The sequence below is a fragment of the Periophthalmus magnuspinnatus genome, chromosome 1, assembly GCF_009829125.3.
Source record: "Periophthalmus magnuspinnatus isolate fPerMag1 chromosome 1, fPerMag1.2.pri, whole genome shotgun sequence".
NCBI lineage: Eukaryota > Metazoa > Chordata > Actinopteri > Gobiiformes > Gobiidae > Periophthalmus > Periophthalmus magnuspinnatus.
In genome coordinates this window covers 21,711,538-21,727,729 of record NC_047126.1, presented here as the reverse complement: position 1 = coordinate 21,727,729, position 16,192 = coordinate 21,711,538, and the positions used below count along the sequence as shown (strand labels likewise).

At 38.0% G+C, this 16,192-nt stretch overlaps 1 protein-coding gene across 1 annotated transcript in view; it reads left to right on the top strand.

The window, feature by feature from the left end:
* Positions 1-16,192, top strand: part of cpe (carboxypeptidase E) — a 41,455-nt gene that overhangs the window by 9,328 nt on the left and 15,935 nt on the right. Inside the window, exons 2-5 of the mRNA XM_033991679.2 lie at positions 10,705-10,901; positions 12,211-12,378; positions 13,181-13,298; positions 15,044-15,226. Of these exons, the coding sequence (XP_033847570.1) occupies positions 10,705-10,901; positions 12,211-12,378; positions 13,181-13,298; positions 15,044-15,226 (666 nt within the window). The remainder of the gene's footprint in view (positions 1-10,704; positions 10,902-12,210; positions 12,379-13,180; positions 13,299-15,043; positions 15,227-16,192) is intronic.

Below are 16,192 nucleotides of genomic sequence, written 5' to 3'. Positions count from 1 at the left end.
GGTCTGATCCATAGGAAAAGACCTTTGCCTTGTTTATCTTATATTTTTAGGTTAAGTTAGCATAAGCTTTGAGACACAGCAGGCTAGCTGGCCTGCTTCTGTGAACAGAGCTAATGAGGTGTTTAATTGGTAATTGGTCAAAAATACATTGAAAAACATGCATTTGTACTGTGAGCAGGTTTCTCTCCACAGATCTAACCTGTAACTTGGCCGAGCCCCAGTGGCTTCATCTACTTGTCTTGATAAATACGACATAGAATTATTATATCTGTCTTTTATGAGTTTCCACTGATTCAAAAGGTTACATTCTTGTTTTATTTCAGATGGAGGGGCCCATATAACTGTATAGGAAAATCAGTCTTTCATTATTTAGCATTAGATGCTCAATCTTGCCATATTAATCTTATGTCTTATATTCCTTTTCACTGACAACAATCATCTCTTTGGGGTTGAATAATGGCACCATCTTGTAAGATTTCTGTGAAGAAATAACTTTCACTTTTGTTTATGTTGACAGAGAAGACAAGAACCTCGTGCTGGTTTTTGTTTCATGCGGATAGGCCCAGTTATTACAGAGAAATGAACCATAACCAACAGTCAACAAATTTGGATTGAATGATGATAGAACTGCACCATCATGTGGGCTGGGGGTCCAGGAAGAGGAGGTGATGTACTTGAGGTGGGACAAAACCAATAGTTCTTCATGACTACAGATATCATGGCCAAAGTCTTATAATTATTAAAGCTGGCGACACACTACTCAATTTAGCCTGATTTTCCTCAGATTTTCACTTGCGTTTACTCACCCCCAATCAGCCCAGTTGAAGGCTGTCACTGCTGCTTCTAGTCACGTAGTGTGGACCACTTAGGACTCGAGTCACGTTCGAATCTCAGAGAGGGCACTGGAAGAAAGACGAGACTAGACTCCAGTGGCAGTTATTCAAACTTGTTTGACTTTGATGATATTGAATGCTCCCTGGTAGAGTGGACTGTTTATGGACCCTTCTCCACACATGTAGCCCAGCGGCCTATAAAAGAAATACCTGGACTGTTTTCGTTTGCAAATCATTGAGGTGCGTGATTATTATTACTGCATAAACTCCAGATTAATAATACAGAAAGTGCACACACACTACTTTTATTATACCACACTTTGAAAACTGCGGTTATCAAGCCTCTCCTAAAGAGCAGTCTTGATGCCACCATATTGAATAATTACCTACCAATCTCAAATCTCCCGTTTTTAGGCAAAGCCTTTGAAAAAGTTGTTTGCCAACAGCTTATTCACTTTCTCCAAATGAACAACTCCTTTGATGTTTTCCAGTCAGGTTTTAGTCTCCACCACAGCACTGAGACTGCTCTTATAAAGGTGACAAATTATATCCGCTTGAACACTGATGCAGGCAAAGTCTAGGTCTTGATCCTGTTAGATCTGAGTGCTGCCTTTGACACTGTGGATCATGCGATCCTTTTACAGAGACTAGGGGACTGGGTGGGCATCTCTGGTATGGCACTAATTTGGTTCCTATCTAGAAAACAGGGAGCACTTAGCTGAAATTGGAGTTCACACACAGCAATAATGTGTCTTACCACAACTATGCAGATGACACTCAGATCTATGTCTCACTGGCAGCAGGTGAATATGGACCAGTGGATTCACTCTGCCACTGCATCCAACAGATCAGTGTGTGGATGCAAAACAACTTTCTTCTGATAAAGACTGAAGTCATAGTCTTTGGCACACAGAAACATAGAGAAAGTGTCAGCAGTCACCTCCAGTCTCTCTCTCTAAAACCTTCAAATCAGGCTAGAAATCTAGGGGTAATAATGGACTCAGACTTGAACTTTAACAGCCACATCAAATCAATAACATCTGCAGCTTTTTACCACCTAAAAAAACATTGCAAAAATCAAAGGTATACTGTCAAAGCCAGACTTAGAGAGACTTATCCATGCATTTTTCACCTGAAGGTTAGACTATTGTAACGGCCTGCTCACTGGCCTCTCCAAACGAGCCTTAACACAGCTGCAGTACATCCAGAACACTGCTGCTCAGGTCTTGACTAGAACCAGGAAGTACGAGCACATAAGTCCTGTGCTCAGGTCTCTGCACTGGCTCCTGTAGCTCAAAGAATAGACTTTAAAGCAGTTCTGCTTGTGAAAAAGTCTCTCCAATGGACCAGCACGAAAGTACATCTCGGACATGTTAGTGCCATATGAACCATCTCACAGTCAGGGACTTCAGGGACAGGCCTCCTGCTGGTGCCCAGAGTCAGGACTAAACATGGGGAATCAGCGTTTAAGTTTTATGTAGCTAAAACTTGGAACAGTCTTCCTGAAGATGTGAGACAGGCCTCTACTTTGACAATGTTTAAATCCAGGCTCAAAACAGTTCTGTTTAGCTGTGCATATGACTGAAAGGTTTTTATTCTGCACTCTTGTTTTAATGGTCATTTTTTGATGATTATTTGTGATTATTTATGTTTTGATTTGTGTGATTTTAATGTTTTTCTTATTCTGTAAAGCACTTTGAATTACTAACTACTTATACCTCGCCTTGTGTCAGCTTCACTGCTAGTGCCGTTACTTTGAAGTGTTTTGTTCGGTCAGGGGTCACATGGTGCCACTTAGTCAATGAAAAGTCAGAAAAATACACACCCGGACCCACAAGTGTTTGCTCACAATAGCATTTACTACAAATAAATCATTTATTAGTTATTTAATTATTATTAATGTGGTAAAACATGTTTATTCCTGCAACCTACTTCAAAGTTCAAAGAAGCATTAAATCACGCTCTATATTTATTCTAGGCAAAAACATATTTTGTGAATTGTTATTATCATTATTATTATTATTATTGATTGTACTGCGTATAGGGTAATGTTATGTTGTTGTGTGCTCTCTCATGACTGTCAGTGTAGACCCACAGTCTTTCTGTAGTCATGCAGACTCTAGTTTTATAGTGTGGACCCTTCTAAATTTCTCACCACTGAGAATGTCGTGTAGTGTATCCCCAGCTTAAATCCAGTGATCCTGAGCTTGCTGGGGACAAGAACAATAATAGATGACTTTACATAGGCTGGGATACGGCATAACTCCAGGAAGGTGCTGAAGATGTCTGTGAAGACAGGACTCAACACGTAAACACAGTGACTGAGTCGCTTAAACAGCCTATGCACAAAAACAGACAAAGCAGAGGACCCAAATGCCAAGGTTATCATACATGGCGCAATCTTGGATCTGAAAATAAACAAATAAAAAGGCTTTTAGTTAGAGTGATCAGGTTAGGGCTATCAAAAAGGATGGCACCTGGTTCAGGGGCACAAAATATGCCAGTATCTGAACTTCGTAACCGGAGATATCTGTTGCAGTTTAATTTTGAATATAATGAATGTGTGTATGTATGCAACTTATTGTACTCCAGTATATGTTGGAGGTCTACAAAGCCACAGTTCAAAAATATAAGCCTATGTATTTTTCTCAGTGTCTAGTCCATGTTCTCTGCTCTTGTGCACATCTTACAAACATGAGCTTTTAGTCTGTGCCTCAGCCAGAGCAGTACACTTTTTATCAATGCATATATTTCTATATATATCTGAAATTTATAACAATAAAACACTGTTGAGAGAGTGAGACTATTCCTATGTAGCGCGCCTTCCTTGGTTACGTGTGACTTTAGTTCACGAGGCTAAAACCTTTTCAGCTGGATGAGCGTTCTCTGAAAATATTAGACCAATTTTGGTCAAATAAAAGTGGTGTAGAAAAGACATGAAACACTACATTATGACATCCAACCTCTTCACAGTAGTGTACATGCTTTCTTCAATATGGTTAATAGATCTAGGTCCATTTTCTGATGGAAAGGAGCGGTCTGTCCCTCACAGTGTTACACTGGACATTTTGGGGTAATTTAGAAATTCCTCACATGAGGTTTTTTGGGTCTCCAAAGGAGGACATGACCAGGAAAAAGAGGACGTCTGGTCACCCTATTTTATTAGTCTAAATCATAAGCACTATTGTGCAGTTTTAATTAGTTTTGACAATTTTTAACATTGTAGTTGCTAGGTTACAGTTATGGAATCACCTCTACATACGTCACATCTGCTGCCCATATTGGACCAGGAAGTACATTAATGTTAATTATGCTTTAGTGACATGAGTCAACCTTTACACTAATTTTAAAATACTGGGATTCTAAGATGTTGTGATTTCAAGTGAACGCAACCTATTTCCAAATTTGAGACTATAAAAAAATATTACTTCTTTTAGCTTTTGTTTTCATTTCATTTCATTAACACCCTCTCATCTATTATAGACAGAAAGTGAAAATATGTTTACCCACCCTGAAGCTGTTTTGTCTCCCACGCACCTGTCCTCTCATGGTCTCCATGGCCACAGAGAGGTGCTCCCTCGGTGATGTGGCAGCTGCCCCTGTTATGACGTTGCCGTGGAGATCTTATTGATTAAGTGTCACTGCGGTGACGAATACTGACAAAAGGTGAAATGATGCGGTGGTTTTCGTCAGAGATGGAGGATGCTCACCGGTACATTACACACAGAGAAACATGGCACTGCGTTTTTCAGTCATAAACTGGATATGTTTTCAAATAATAGTCTCTATGTGTCGTTATCATTACAGCTAAATCATTTATTAAGTCAGCACTTATAGATTTTTGTATGGATTATGGATCAAGAAAATCAAAGGGCCAGGTGACTAATTTAGTTCACATCTGCCAAGTATGCCAATTAGTATTCCTTTACATTATTTTGAGAAGTAACTAAATAATTGCACCAATTATACTTATTCAGAATACAGTACTCATTTTGGGAAACTGTACTGGTACTGTTTCATCCGGTGACTTGCAGAATACTTTTCTAAGATTAAAAGAATACGTTACGGTATTAGTGAGAAAAGTAGAACACCTCTCTTGTGGTGAGTGCAGTCTATAATCAGTAATAAATAAATATCTAGCAAATGATGAAACAAAGGTAAAAGTATTCTAAGCATTCAGAATACAGTAGGACATTGTGAATTATAAATAGAATTTAATATAATGACATTGTAATAGTCAATTTTTCATATGTTCATAAATTTCATAAAAGTCCAGTAGTGAAAAGAGTACTGCAGATTTGTACAGTTACATGGCTAAAAATGTACTCAGTTACAAGTAGGCTATACGTACTTCTGCCAAAATTATACTTCAGTAAAAGTAAAAAGTGAAAAATACTACTTAAAATACTAGATTCTAGTGACTTTAAATTAGTGTTTTATATAAATCAGTTTGGCAAAAAGTTTAAATGTGAATTTAGTTGTTTCAAACCACAATCTGCATATTCTCGCTCTGTCCAATCAGAGCAAAAAACCCACTCAAAGTTGATAAAAGTGTTGACTGATCTGAAGGTTGCAAGGTCAAGTCCTGCTACCTGCATAAACATCATTTGCAGAGGGCCTACAGGTTGGTGGTTTCGTTTCAGCTCCCACAGATGACTGCTGTCGTTGTGTCCTTGGGCAAGACATTGAACCGGTCTCACCTCCAGTGCATGTGTACACTGGTGTATGAATGTGTGTGTGAATGGGTGAATGGTTCCTGGATGTAAATTGTTCTGAGTTAGTCAAATTTACTGTTTTAACCATTTTAAATGGATCATTTGAAAACATTTGACCTACATCCCCTTTTCTTTAAAGGCCCTGTACTTGAGTTTTTTTTCTACAGGTATTGGATCAAAATTTGTCTTACCCAAGTACATATATATTGTATAAGTGGCTCTTGAGGTCAAAATAAGTTTGCTGCGTATCTAATAGAAAGCATTTTACTGTCCAATAATCAGGAAGTGTACATTGGCATGTTAGTTGTTCTTAGCTTTACCATCATGGCAAAAGTTTTTTATTAGTCTACACTCTCATCTCTGAGAGTTGTAGGCTAATAAAAAACTAATAAAATAATGGCAGTTAATAATAAGGATGCTCAGAATGCATAAGGTAAGTGAGGAATAACTTTGGATAATTGCAAACCTTTCAAAAAGAACTAGTTCTGTTTTTCACATTTGGAAAAGTCAGGTGTGTAACAACATGGTGTATGAAACAAGACTACCAGTACAAGGAGCTTCCATATTAATATAAAAGCAGGCACATTATAACTGTGAAGGGGAAGTAGAGGTCTCCTGGTACTGAGCATCTGTACTATAGCTTCAGTCACAAGTACAACTACACGCAGTATACTTCAAAGTGTGTGCGGAGTAGAGGGAGTGTTTGACAGCACCGCCTGCCTGTAAAAAAATCAACCTTTACCCAGAGGAAAGAGTTAATTGTAGTCTTGAAATCATTAGGCACAACTTAAACAAGGACAGGTTTAAAATAACTGGCCTCTCAGCCTAATGTTTGGGTATTTTGAGAGCTGTTGAGAGCTATCACCAAAAATACTACATTTTTCTAGAGCTGGCCATTTTGGAAAATATGTGCAATTTTTCTGACAAGTATTACAATTGTGATTCAATTTGAGATATATGTTTTAAAAGTAGAAGTACACATTGGGCCTGATTCATGAAGCGTTTTGCATTTAAGGTCATCTTATGAACATTTTTGACATTCACAAAATGCTTTTTTAACTTAAAATGTTCTTCTGGAAGAACAAGTCCTACAAGCAGTCAGGAGTGCTCATGTCATGATGCCTGTTTTTCCTGTCCTCCTGTGTTCTCTCCCCCTCCCCTACCTGTCTGCCTGGAGCTGGGCGGAGTTCCTGAATCCTCCCGCACGCACCTGGAGCGCATCAGCGCAGTTACCTCCACCTGCTGCCGAGTATTTGAGGGCTCGGCAGAAGACACTCGGGGCCAGACCGTCCGCGTGTCACTGTCTGTGTGTCAATATTCCTGCTCTTGCTTGTTCCCGCTCTTGCCTCTGCGCCCCAGCTCCGGTACAGTTGACCCTCTGCTTTGCCTCCTGCCCTGTCATGGCCTCCGGCTTGCTTCCCATCTCCTGCTCTGGCTCCCGCTCTCTGGATTACCCCTGCTCAGTCTTCCCTGGTCCTGTCCCTGGTCTCGTCGTGCTCCGGTCCTGGCAGTCTCCACTCCTGTTCCTGCCCTGCCCTGCACCCGTCTGGTCTGCCTCCCGCTACCTACGTCCCGTGTATGATAAATGAACTATCTGAAGTCTTTTGCACAAATTGTAAATAAACACTGTTAACTTGCCCCGAGTCTGCACTCCTTGGTCCGCACCTGCACTAGCCGTTACGGCAGCTCACAAAAATTGTAGTTTTAGAGTATTATTACTCTGATAATGCAACAAACTATTCTAATTCCTAGTTATATATTTTCTTAAATTATTTATTTATTACGATGTGACACAATGACATTTAAGAGGTGTTTTGTAGAGCATGTGGTCTATTTGAAGTCCAACAGGCTGCAGTGACAGTTACAGTCTCATTGTCCTGACCCCAGTGCTCTCCATATGTGCCAAACTGAGCTGGACTCACCCCCCCCACCACATCCCCATAACCCCCCATGACAGGAGCGCACTCATATGTGTCCCCACCCCTGCCCCCCTACCTCGCTATTCATCATGGGCCCACTACTCGTGGAAAGTGTGATAAATATGATGAAAGCTCTTGCTTATTTCAATAAGTTGGTGATTTAAATATTCCCTCACTGAGTGTGTTTCTATGTGGAAGTATGTATATATATGTGTGTGTGTGTGTGGGGGGGGGGGGGGGGTTATGACCATCTGTGGCCATTTTATGTTCTTTTAGCCTATAATTTTAGGTCTGCATTTGTGTCCACATCAGACCTTTCATTTGTAGCTAATAATAAGTATCCAATAAGTACACATAGAGAATAGCTAATTGTAATAGGAAACAGATGGTGGACAGAAAAAGTAGAAATAATTATTTGTGTATGGAATCCAAACTGCTGAGAATTGTTTTACCATAAATCAGTACATCAGTACATTTTGCAACAGAATTAACATTTCTGAATTTTAGAAGGAACAATATCTTATACATAGAAAACCATAATGCACTTTTTAGCCCATACAACAAACAAAAACATTTCATACTTGTAAAGCAGAAAGATTTGGACTAGGACTAATGCCGTTTCATCAATTATTAAAAATTAATACTCTTAAAAATTTCTCGGATTTAAAAGAAGAATTTGGACCACGGTATCACTATTTTGAGTAACCAAAAACATTTGGCAATGGAGGTTTCAGAATAAGAGAATATGCTATTAAATTTAAAATCCTTGAAGGGGGTTATTTTTTAAGTCTATTTTTAAATTCTTAGCTAAACAAGAGGAGACATCTTTCACTTCTCTGAGACATATATGCCAAGAAGGCTTGGATGTTGAATTTAAAGACGAGCAGTGGAGTAATATTATGTGTCTTTTTAAAAACCTCAAGCAATAGAATATTAGAACAAAACTATACATTTTTGCATTGTACCTAACCCCACTCGGGATGAGTAAAATATATTCTAACATGTCTCCTAAATGCAATGCACATGCAATGTGTAAATCTCACATAGGATCCTATTTTCACATGTTTGGGTATGTAATCAACTAAGAGAGCGCTGAAATTTAATACATAACTTTATTGCCAAAAGGTCCTTTAAGATATCTCCTACAAGAAGCCTTTTTGGCATTGAACTGGGTATCATATCATATTTATCAAAAAATGCATTTTATTTAATTGGAATAAAGACAGTCCTACAACATTTGGCATGTTTAAATAACATTTACAAGATATTTCTTGTTTATAGTATCAAACTGTCGTAAGGGTGGGTGTAACGGACCAAAGAGTGCAGGCTCGGGGCAGATTTACGGTGTTTATTTACAAAAGGTGCAGAAGACAGATCAGACAGTACTCTTATCACACACGGGGACAGGGAGCGGGAGGCAGACCAGACGGGCGTAGGGCAGAGTGGGCAGGAGACATCCAGGGCCGGAGCATGACAGGACAAGGCGCGGGAACAGGAAGGACCGAGCAGGTGTAATCCAGCAAGCGGGAGCCAGGGCAGGTGACGGGAAACAAGCCGGAGACCAAAACAGGACAGGAGGCGAAGACACACGCAGGATCCCGCAGACAACAACAGGAAGGACAGGGTGAGGAATGTAGACGATCTCGCGCCGAGTGTCTGGCCCCAGCTCCTCTTATGCTCCGCAGCAGGTGGAGGTAATTGCGCTGATAAGCTGCAGGTGCACACAGGAGGAGCCAGGAGCTCAGCCCAGCTCCGGCAGGTGAGGGAGGGAAGGAGCAGGACAGGAGGTAAAACATGGAGCGGAAGGTGAAGATCATGACACAAACTTATGCATTAAAACATAGGATGACCCTATGTAATGATTTATGGGGATGCCATATTGACCTCTGACACTTCAAATGGGGAAATATATAGATTTGATAAAGATGGTCAAATAATAAATATTTGGTAATCTATTATACACTGTGAATGAAAGTGAATTAAGGTTACTGACAACTGTAAACCACACAATAATTATATTAGCCAACTTCGACTTTTGGGTTTAATTGTCTCTTCATATCAGTCCAGCAGAGTAGATTTTAATTGGAACAAAAGGTGACAGCTTCTCTTCCTAATTCTCTGTGCTTTGTTTGTTATGGCGCCAAATGGAGCTGTGTAATTTGGTGGAGACTCACAAGTCAGTTTGTGTTTGTGACTGCAGGGTGCACAGGGTTATCAGAGGATACAATGCAAAGTCTTATCTGTGATCTTAGCGGCAGGAAGAGAGAAATTTGCCTCCATGACAACAAATTTAGCCTAATCTTTTGACTAATTCAGGGTTCCTTTAGGAATTTGTTTGTGAATCATAGTTGTGCATTTTACTGTATCTGTATGATTTATTAGCAATCAAGTTTATTTTTAAAGGTTCATCAAGTAATTGGTACTTGCTCCCAGTGAGACTAAAGACATGTTTTGCCAATCAATTAGTACACTAAAAAGAGGGTGTGACAAAAGCTCTCAAAATTATTACTTATCTCTGTGTATCTGATCCAAACATGAGTCTAATCTGCCTTTTTACATATAAATACCAGAAAATACCAAATCTTCACCTAACTCTCTCACTCCTCCTTTCTGCTGTTGTCCCATATACATCTTTATAATCTAAATATAATAATTAATAAACAACTAAACGACTAAAGGCCTGTATGTAACTGTGACTTAATTACAGGTGTTTATTAAAATACCTTGAAAACATGCATTGCCACTGTGAGTTGTCTGTCTTCACAGACCTGTTTGTCTCCATGGAGATAGTTTATGCTTTACTGTGGAACATTCCAGATAAAGCAATAACATGTCCATGCAGATAGGCAGGTGTTACTACAATATTATTTGTACAAATAGAAGATTTTTTTAAATTTAAATTTAGTCCAGCAATTTCCATACACACACACACACCCATACACTGTTCATGCAAGAAGCATTTGCAAGTAAAAAATATTGATGTTTACATTTATCTCAAATGAACAATGTAATTACAGGGGGCTAGTGCGGTATAAATGAAGAAAAAAATATTGTATTAAAAAACACATTAAATTAATAGCAATAAGTGTTGAAAATAAATGTTGATATTTTATAGTTGAGTAGAAGATTCTTTCTCCAAACAGTTTTTTACCACTAGGAAATAAACTTGAATCAACATGAACCATTCTACATATAGTAAAATAATATATTAACAGCTCCTATTTTCTGTCTTTGCAGGAGAGCCAGAGTTCAAGTACATCGCCAACATGCACGGTAATGAGGCAGTGGGCCGGGAGCTGCTCATCTATCTGGCCCAGTACCTGTGTAACCAGTACCAGCAGGGCAACGACACCATCATAGATCTGATCCACAGCACGCGCATCCATCTCATGCCCTCCATGAACCCTGACGGATTCGAGAAGGCTGCCTCACAGGTATGTCAACTTTCTGTCACATAGTTCATCCTCTGGGTGTATGTGAGGTTGTACAAGTCTAATTCTTGTAATGTCTTAGGAATGAGCATTAAAACAAAAACAAGCACAACAGGTCTTCTAGTTTAAAACTTGAATGAATAAGTTAATCTGTGCAGTGTCCAGGGTATGTGCAATAGAACTCAGTGCAATATTAATCAGTGCAATATAAGGGTATGTCCAATACGATGGTATAGGATTTCTCTCTCTGTCTATCACTCTCCGTCTTAATTAACATACTGCTGTTAAATGTCTGACTCTGTACTAACATGATATACTAATGACTGCTCTTGCTTTTGTTCGCCTGTCCTGCCTAATTGTACAAAGTCTCCGTACAAAGTGTGTGTTTATGTTATATTTTTTGTTACACCAACCTGCCCAGAGGCTATAATCTGGCATATTTATATTTGTCTAAATGTTCATTAATACTGACTGTTCACCCTTTTCTTAAATAAATAAATACATTTTTGGATTGCCTTTTTTAAAGGGAGGCTCAAATACATTGTACAGTTTTTCCTATGGGGATAGAAAGTGTTTTGTTATTTATTATAAGTGAAACTAATATTATACGATATTTAAACGTATAAACATTTTCATTATTGTATTGGTGCATCTAAAACGATTTTAAAATTGGATAAGGGCGCTTGCACAATGTAACTTTTCTGCTAATAGACCCTAACCTATGTCCATGGATATGTTATTGCTTTGCTCAGGACTTATATATATATATTGTGTGTGTGTATATATATATATATATATATATATATATATATATATATATATATATATATATATATATATTAGTGTTCAATAACACCTTAAAAACATGTATTCTTACTGTGAGTGTGAGAGGTCACCTCTCCGCAGATCTGACCTGTAACTTGGCCTGCTGGCGTAGATGAGTTTACTGCCCTTATGTAGAATATTCCAGCCAAAGCAATAACTTTTCCATGGAGACAAGCCGGTGGTGGATGCTCCAGAAGTTACTGCACCTTTATTTTATTTTTCTTGAATGCATCTGCCAACCATTCAGGTGAACAGAGCTAACCAAAAAGGAAACATCAGCGTCAAAAAATAGTGGTTTAGTTAGCATGATTGTTTTGTTGTAGAGAGATCACCAACCCATAAGGTGAATAGTGAATTGTTTGTCCCTGTCCCCAAAAATTCAACATTTGAAATTTTTCTTTCAATATTAATTGTTCACCCATATAAAAACTATCCTTGCCCTCCATATTTACTTCATCTTGTTGCTTATTCTTGCTTATGTGTTTAGCCTGGAGAGATCAAGGACTGGTTCGTGGGCCGCAGTAACGCACAAGGGGTGGATCTTAACCGCAACTTCCCTGACCTGGACCGCATCATATACATCAACGAGAGGGAGGGCGGGGCCAACAACCACCTGCTGCAGAACATGAAGAAGGCCGTGGATGAAAACAGCAAGGTACAAACACACATCTAAATTAAACCGAAACATAATGATTTCTAATATTGTTTTATAGAATATTGTAATGTGATATGATATATGTTGCCAGTACTGTAAGATTGTTCTGTTGTATGAATTAAAACTCAAGTTTGATAATAAAATACAAAAATGGTCAATGCCAGTTTTGATGCCACAATTTAAAAAAAAACCAAAATGTTATTTTTTAATGAAAATACCCATATATTGATATACTAGTACACTGAACTTGTCTTCTGTACTGTTTCCATAAAATAATAATATTTGTATAATATCAATAGCAAAATTTGCTTAGAATATTAATACTTTATTTAATTTCACCAAATGGCAGTAAATGAAAATGAGTATTGATATCTGATCAAATAACTATTACATTTCTATAACAATGTTTGTATTGATTAGTAATATGTTTTTTGTTTTGTGTTTTGTGTTTTTGGGACATGCCCATAATAAATATGTATTGAGAATTAGGTCCATGCTATTTACATCAATCAAGCAAATGTGACCAGCTGGTGTAACTTATGGAATATAACAGGCACTGTTTATAAATGTAATTATTAATCAAATATCCACTGTTTTGAAGCCTATAATAAAAGGGTATAGCCAGTATTGAAGCCTTGATTAAGGCCAATTAACAGTGACTGCCTGATTGTAATTAAGGGAAAACATTGTACTTTCCACTATTTAAAAATGTAAATATGTAAAGATTATAGTCAACGTGGCTAATGTCCATCTTCAGTCCCTCGGCAGGTTGATGTAAAACAGTTTTATGTTGTCCTTGCAGCTGGCCCCAGAGACCAAAGCTGTCATTCATTGGATCATGGACATCCCGTTTGTCCTGTCTGCAAACCTGCATGGAGGAGATGTGGTGGCCAACTACCCTTATGACGAGACACGCACTGGTAAGTAAACACTTTGTTAGACATGTATGTATTATACATAAAATGATATAAATATAATTTATGTAGTGTATTTACTATACTACATAGATTCTAAAATTACAAACTGTTAATCTTAATCTATGAGAGTTCTTCGCCTGATCTAACTACAAGTGTTTTTTTGCCAACTAACGTCACATAGAGTAGTCAGCGCAGATATCCCACGGGTATTGGGGCTATACTGGGTCTATCAAATGTTTTTTATGGCTTTTCACAGACTTTAAAAGGAGAAGACAGTTATTAATCTGAGAACAGAAAGCTCAAAATTATCTAAGAACTAATTTAACAAGGTATGGGCAGTTAATCCATGTTTGCTTTGGCATTTACATTGGTTTAAATTAGGAGCTAGAACCAATATGGCAACAGGTGGCAAAAACATTACCTCTTATAGACATTTTTAAATGCTGAAATCCAAGGAAATAAATAGTCAATAGTCAATAATATTTTTTATTAGGTAAGGCAGGTTTCATGTTATTGATATGATGTGGCTGTTAAAGTTTAAGTCTGAGTCCATCATTGCCCCTGTTTTTGTGCGCCAAAGACTATGACTTCAGTGTTGTCTGAGTTTAACTGGAGAATGTTGTTTTGCATCCACACACTGATCTGTTGGATGCAGTGGCAGAGTGAATCCACTGGTCCATATTCACCTGCTGCCAGTGAGACATAGATCTGAGTGTCATCTGCATAGTTGTGGTAGGACACATTATTGCTGTGTATTAACTGATCTAAAACCTCATGTAGTGATTAAACAAAAGCAGTACTTATATCTATCAAGACTGAGACATTTCCTGCATCAGTGTTCAGGCAGATAGCATTTGTCACCTTGACTCTGAGTGCTATGGTGATGTCTAAAACCTGAGGGGAAACATTAAAGGCAGGGGTGTCAATCATATTTTCACCGGGGGCCACATTAGCAAAATAGCTGCCTTCAAATGTAAAATAAATCTAACTACTTTTTAATTTGTTAATTTACTGTTTCTGTGTTTATTACTTGTTCAAGTTACAAATATTGCATATGCATTAGCCTAGATGTAAAAATGTGGCTGTGTAACTGCTGATCTCCTGATAAAATTACATTTTAAGACCATCATACCTTTCAATTTACCCTGTCAAGGGCCACATGACATGATGTGGAGGGCCACATTTGGCCCCCGGGCCTTGAGTTTGACATATGTGATTAAAGGAGTTGTTCATTTGGAGAAAGTTAATAACCTGTTGGTAAACAACTTCTTCAAGGACTTGAAAAAATGGCATATTTAAGATGGGTCTGTAATTGTTCAGTTTTATGGCAATAACTGCAGTTTTCAAAACGCCTGGGCATGTTCCAGATTGAAGTGACACATTAACATTAACTATGCCAGCAAGTGGTGACAGCACACTGTTGAGCACAGACTTTAGAAATATAGTGGGTAACGCGTCAAGGCAGGATGTAGATGAACTCAGATCTTTAGGATCACACCTCTAGGACACAGTCAGCTCTACGAGTCTTGGTGGCTGCACGGTTGTTATTTGCGCTGTGGAATTGATGGCATTTTTAATGCCCTGAACCTTGTCATTGAAAAATACTGCAAACTCATTGCACTTAGATGTGAAAATTGGTTCTAACAGAAATGGAGCCATTAGAACTCATTTCCACATAATCCACTAAGTGCAATGAGTAAACAACTCGTACCTGTGTAAACAACATTGTGTACTATATTCCTTCCCAGGCTCTGCCCATGAGTACAGTGCCAGTCCTGATGACGTCATGTTCAAGTCTCTGGCACGTTCTTACTCCATGTTTAACCCTGTCATGTCTGACCCAAACCGCCCCACCTGCCGCAAAAATGATGATGACTCAAGCTTCAAGGAGGGCATCACCAATGGAGGGGCATGGTACAGCGTGCCAGGGGGTAAGAAGGATAACAAATTTTAAGTGTGATATATTTGTAAGGGAAATATTGTGATAATATAGATAACTGTTTTATAACACTAACACAAAAATCCTAAAGCATAATTATTCTAGTAAACGGTTTTCTGGATAATCCATATTGTAAATAAGATATGAGCTGAAATATATAAATAACATAATGAAACACTGGTGGTTTGTTAGTATCTATGACGAGACATGTTTTATTTGACCCTCCACTCTAATATTAACATAGTATGAAGAAAATAAGAAAAAACTTCTTCAATAGTGCAAATAAAAGGTACATACCAGTGTTGAGAAATAACTAAATATATGTACTGAAAATGCATATTCTGAATACTAATTTCGAGTACCTGTATTCTGGTACAGTTACTCTTTCATTTGGTAGTATTCAGAATACAGTTAATTTCCTAAATTAAAAGGAATACATGATGGTACTTCATTGTGCAATTTTGGCTTTGAACTGCACACAATTAGTGAGAAAAATAGAAAACACAGCTCTTGCAGTGCATGCATGTGTGGTTTTTCGTCTCTTTCTTTCTTTATTCTTTACTTGTCATGGACCATGTACAAATTCATTAATCTTACAGAAGAGATGATTTGTACCAGATTTAGCTACTGCTACTTTCCATCTGCAGTCCTTGGGCAGGTGAACACACATTAAATACACATTTCCTAATTTCTAATTAGGCAATGAATGCATAACAAACAGTGCAACAAAAACAAAGCTGTTTGTAATTATATGTCATATTTTTTACACACATTTATCATACATTTTGATGGGGTATTCTGTATTCTGTAACTAAATACATTTTTTGTATTCTTCCCAACACGACACACAACAAATAAATATTGTGCCCAAAATATACAATTTTTCTATGTTGAGCAAAAGGTCTCCCTATGTAAACTCAATTCCTTCCTAATAATTGTACGTGTCTAATGTCCTTTT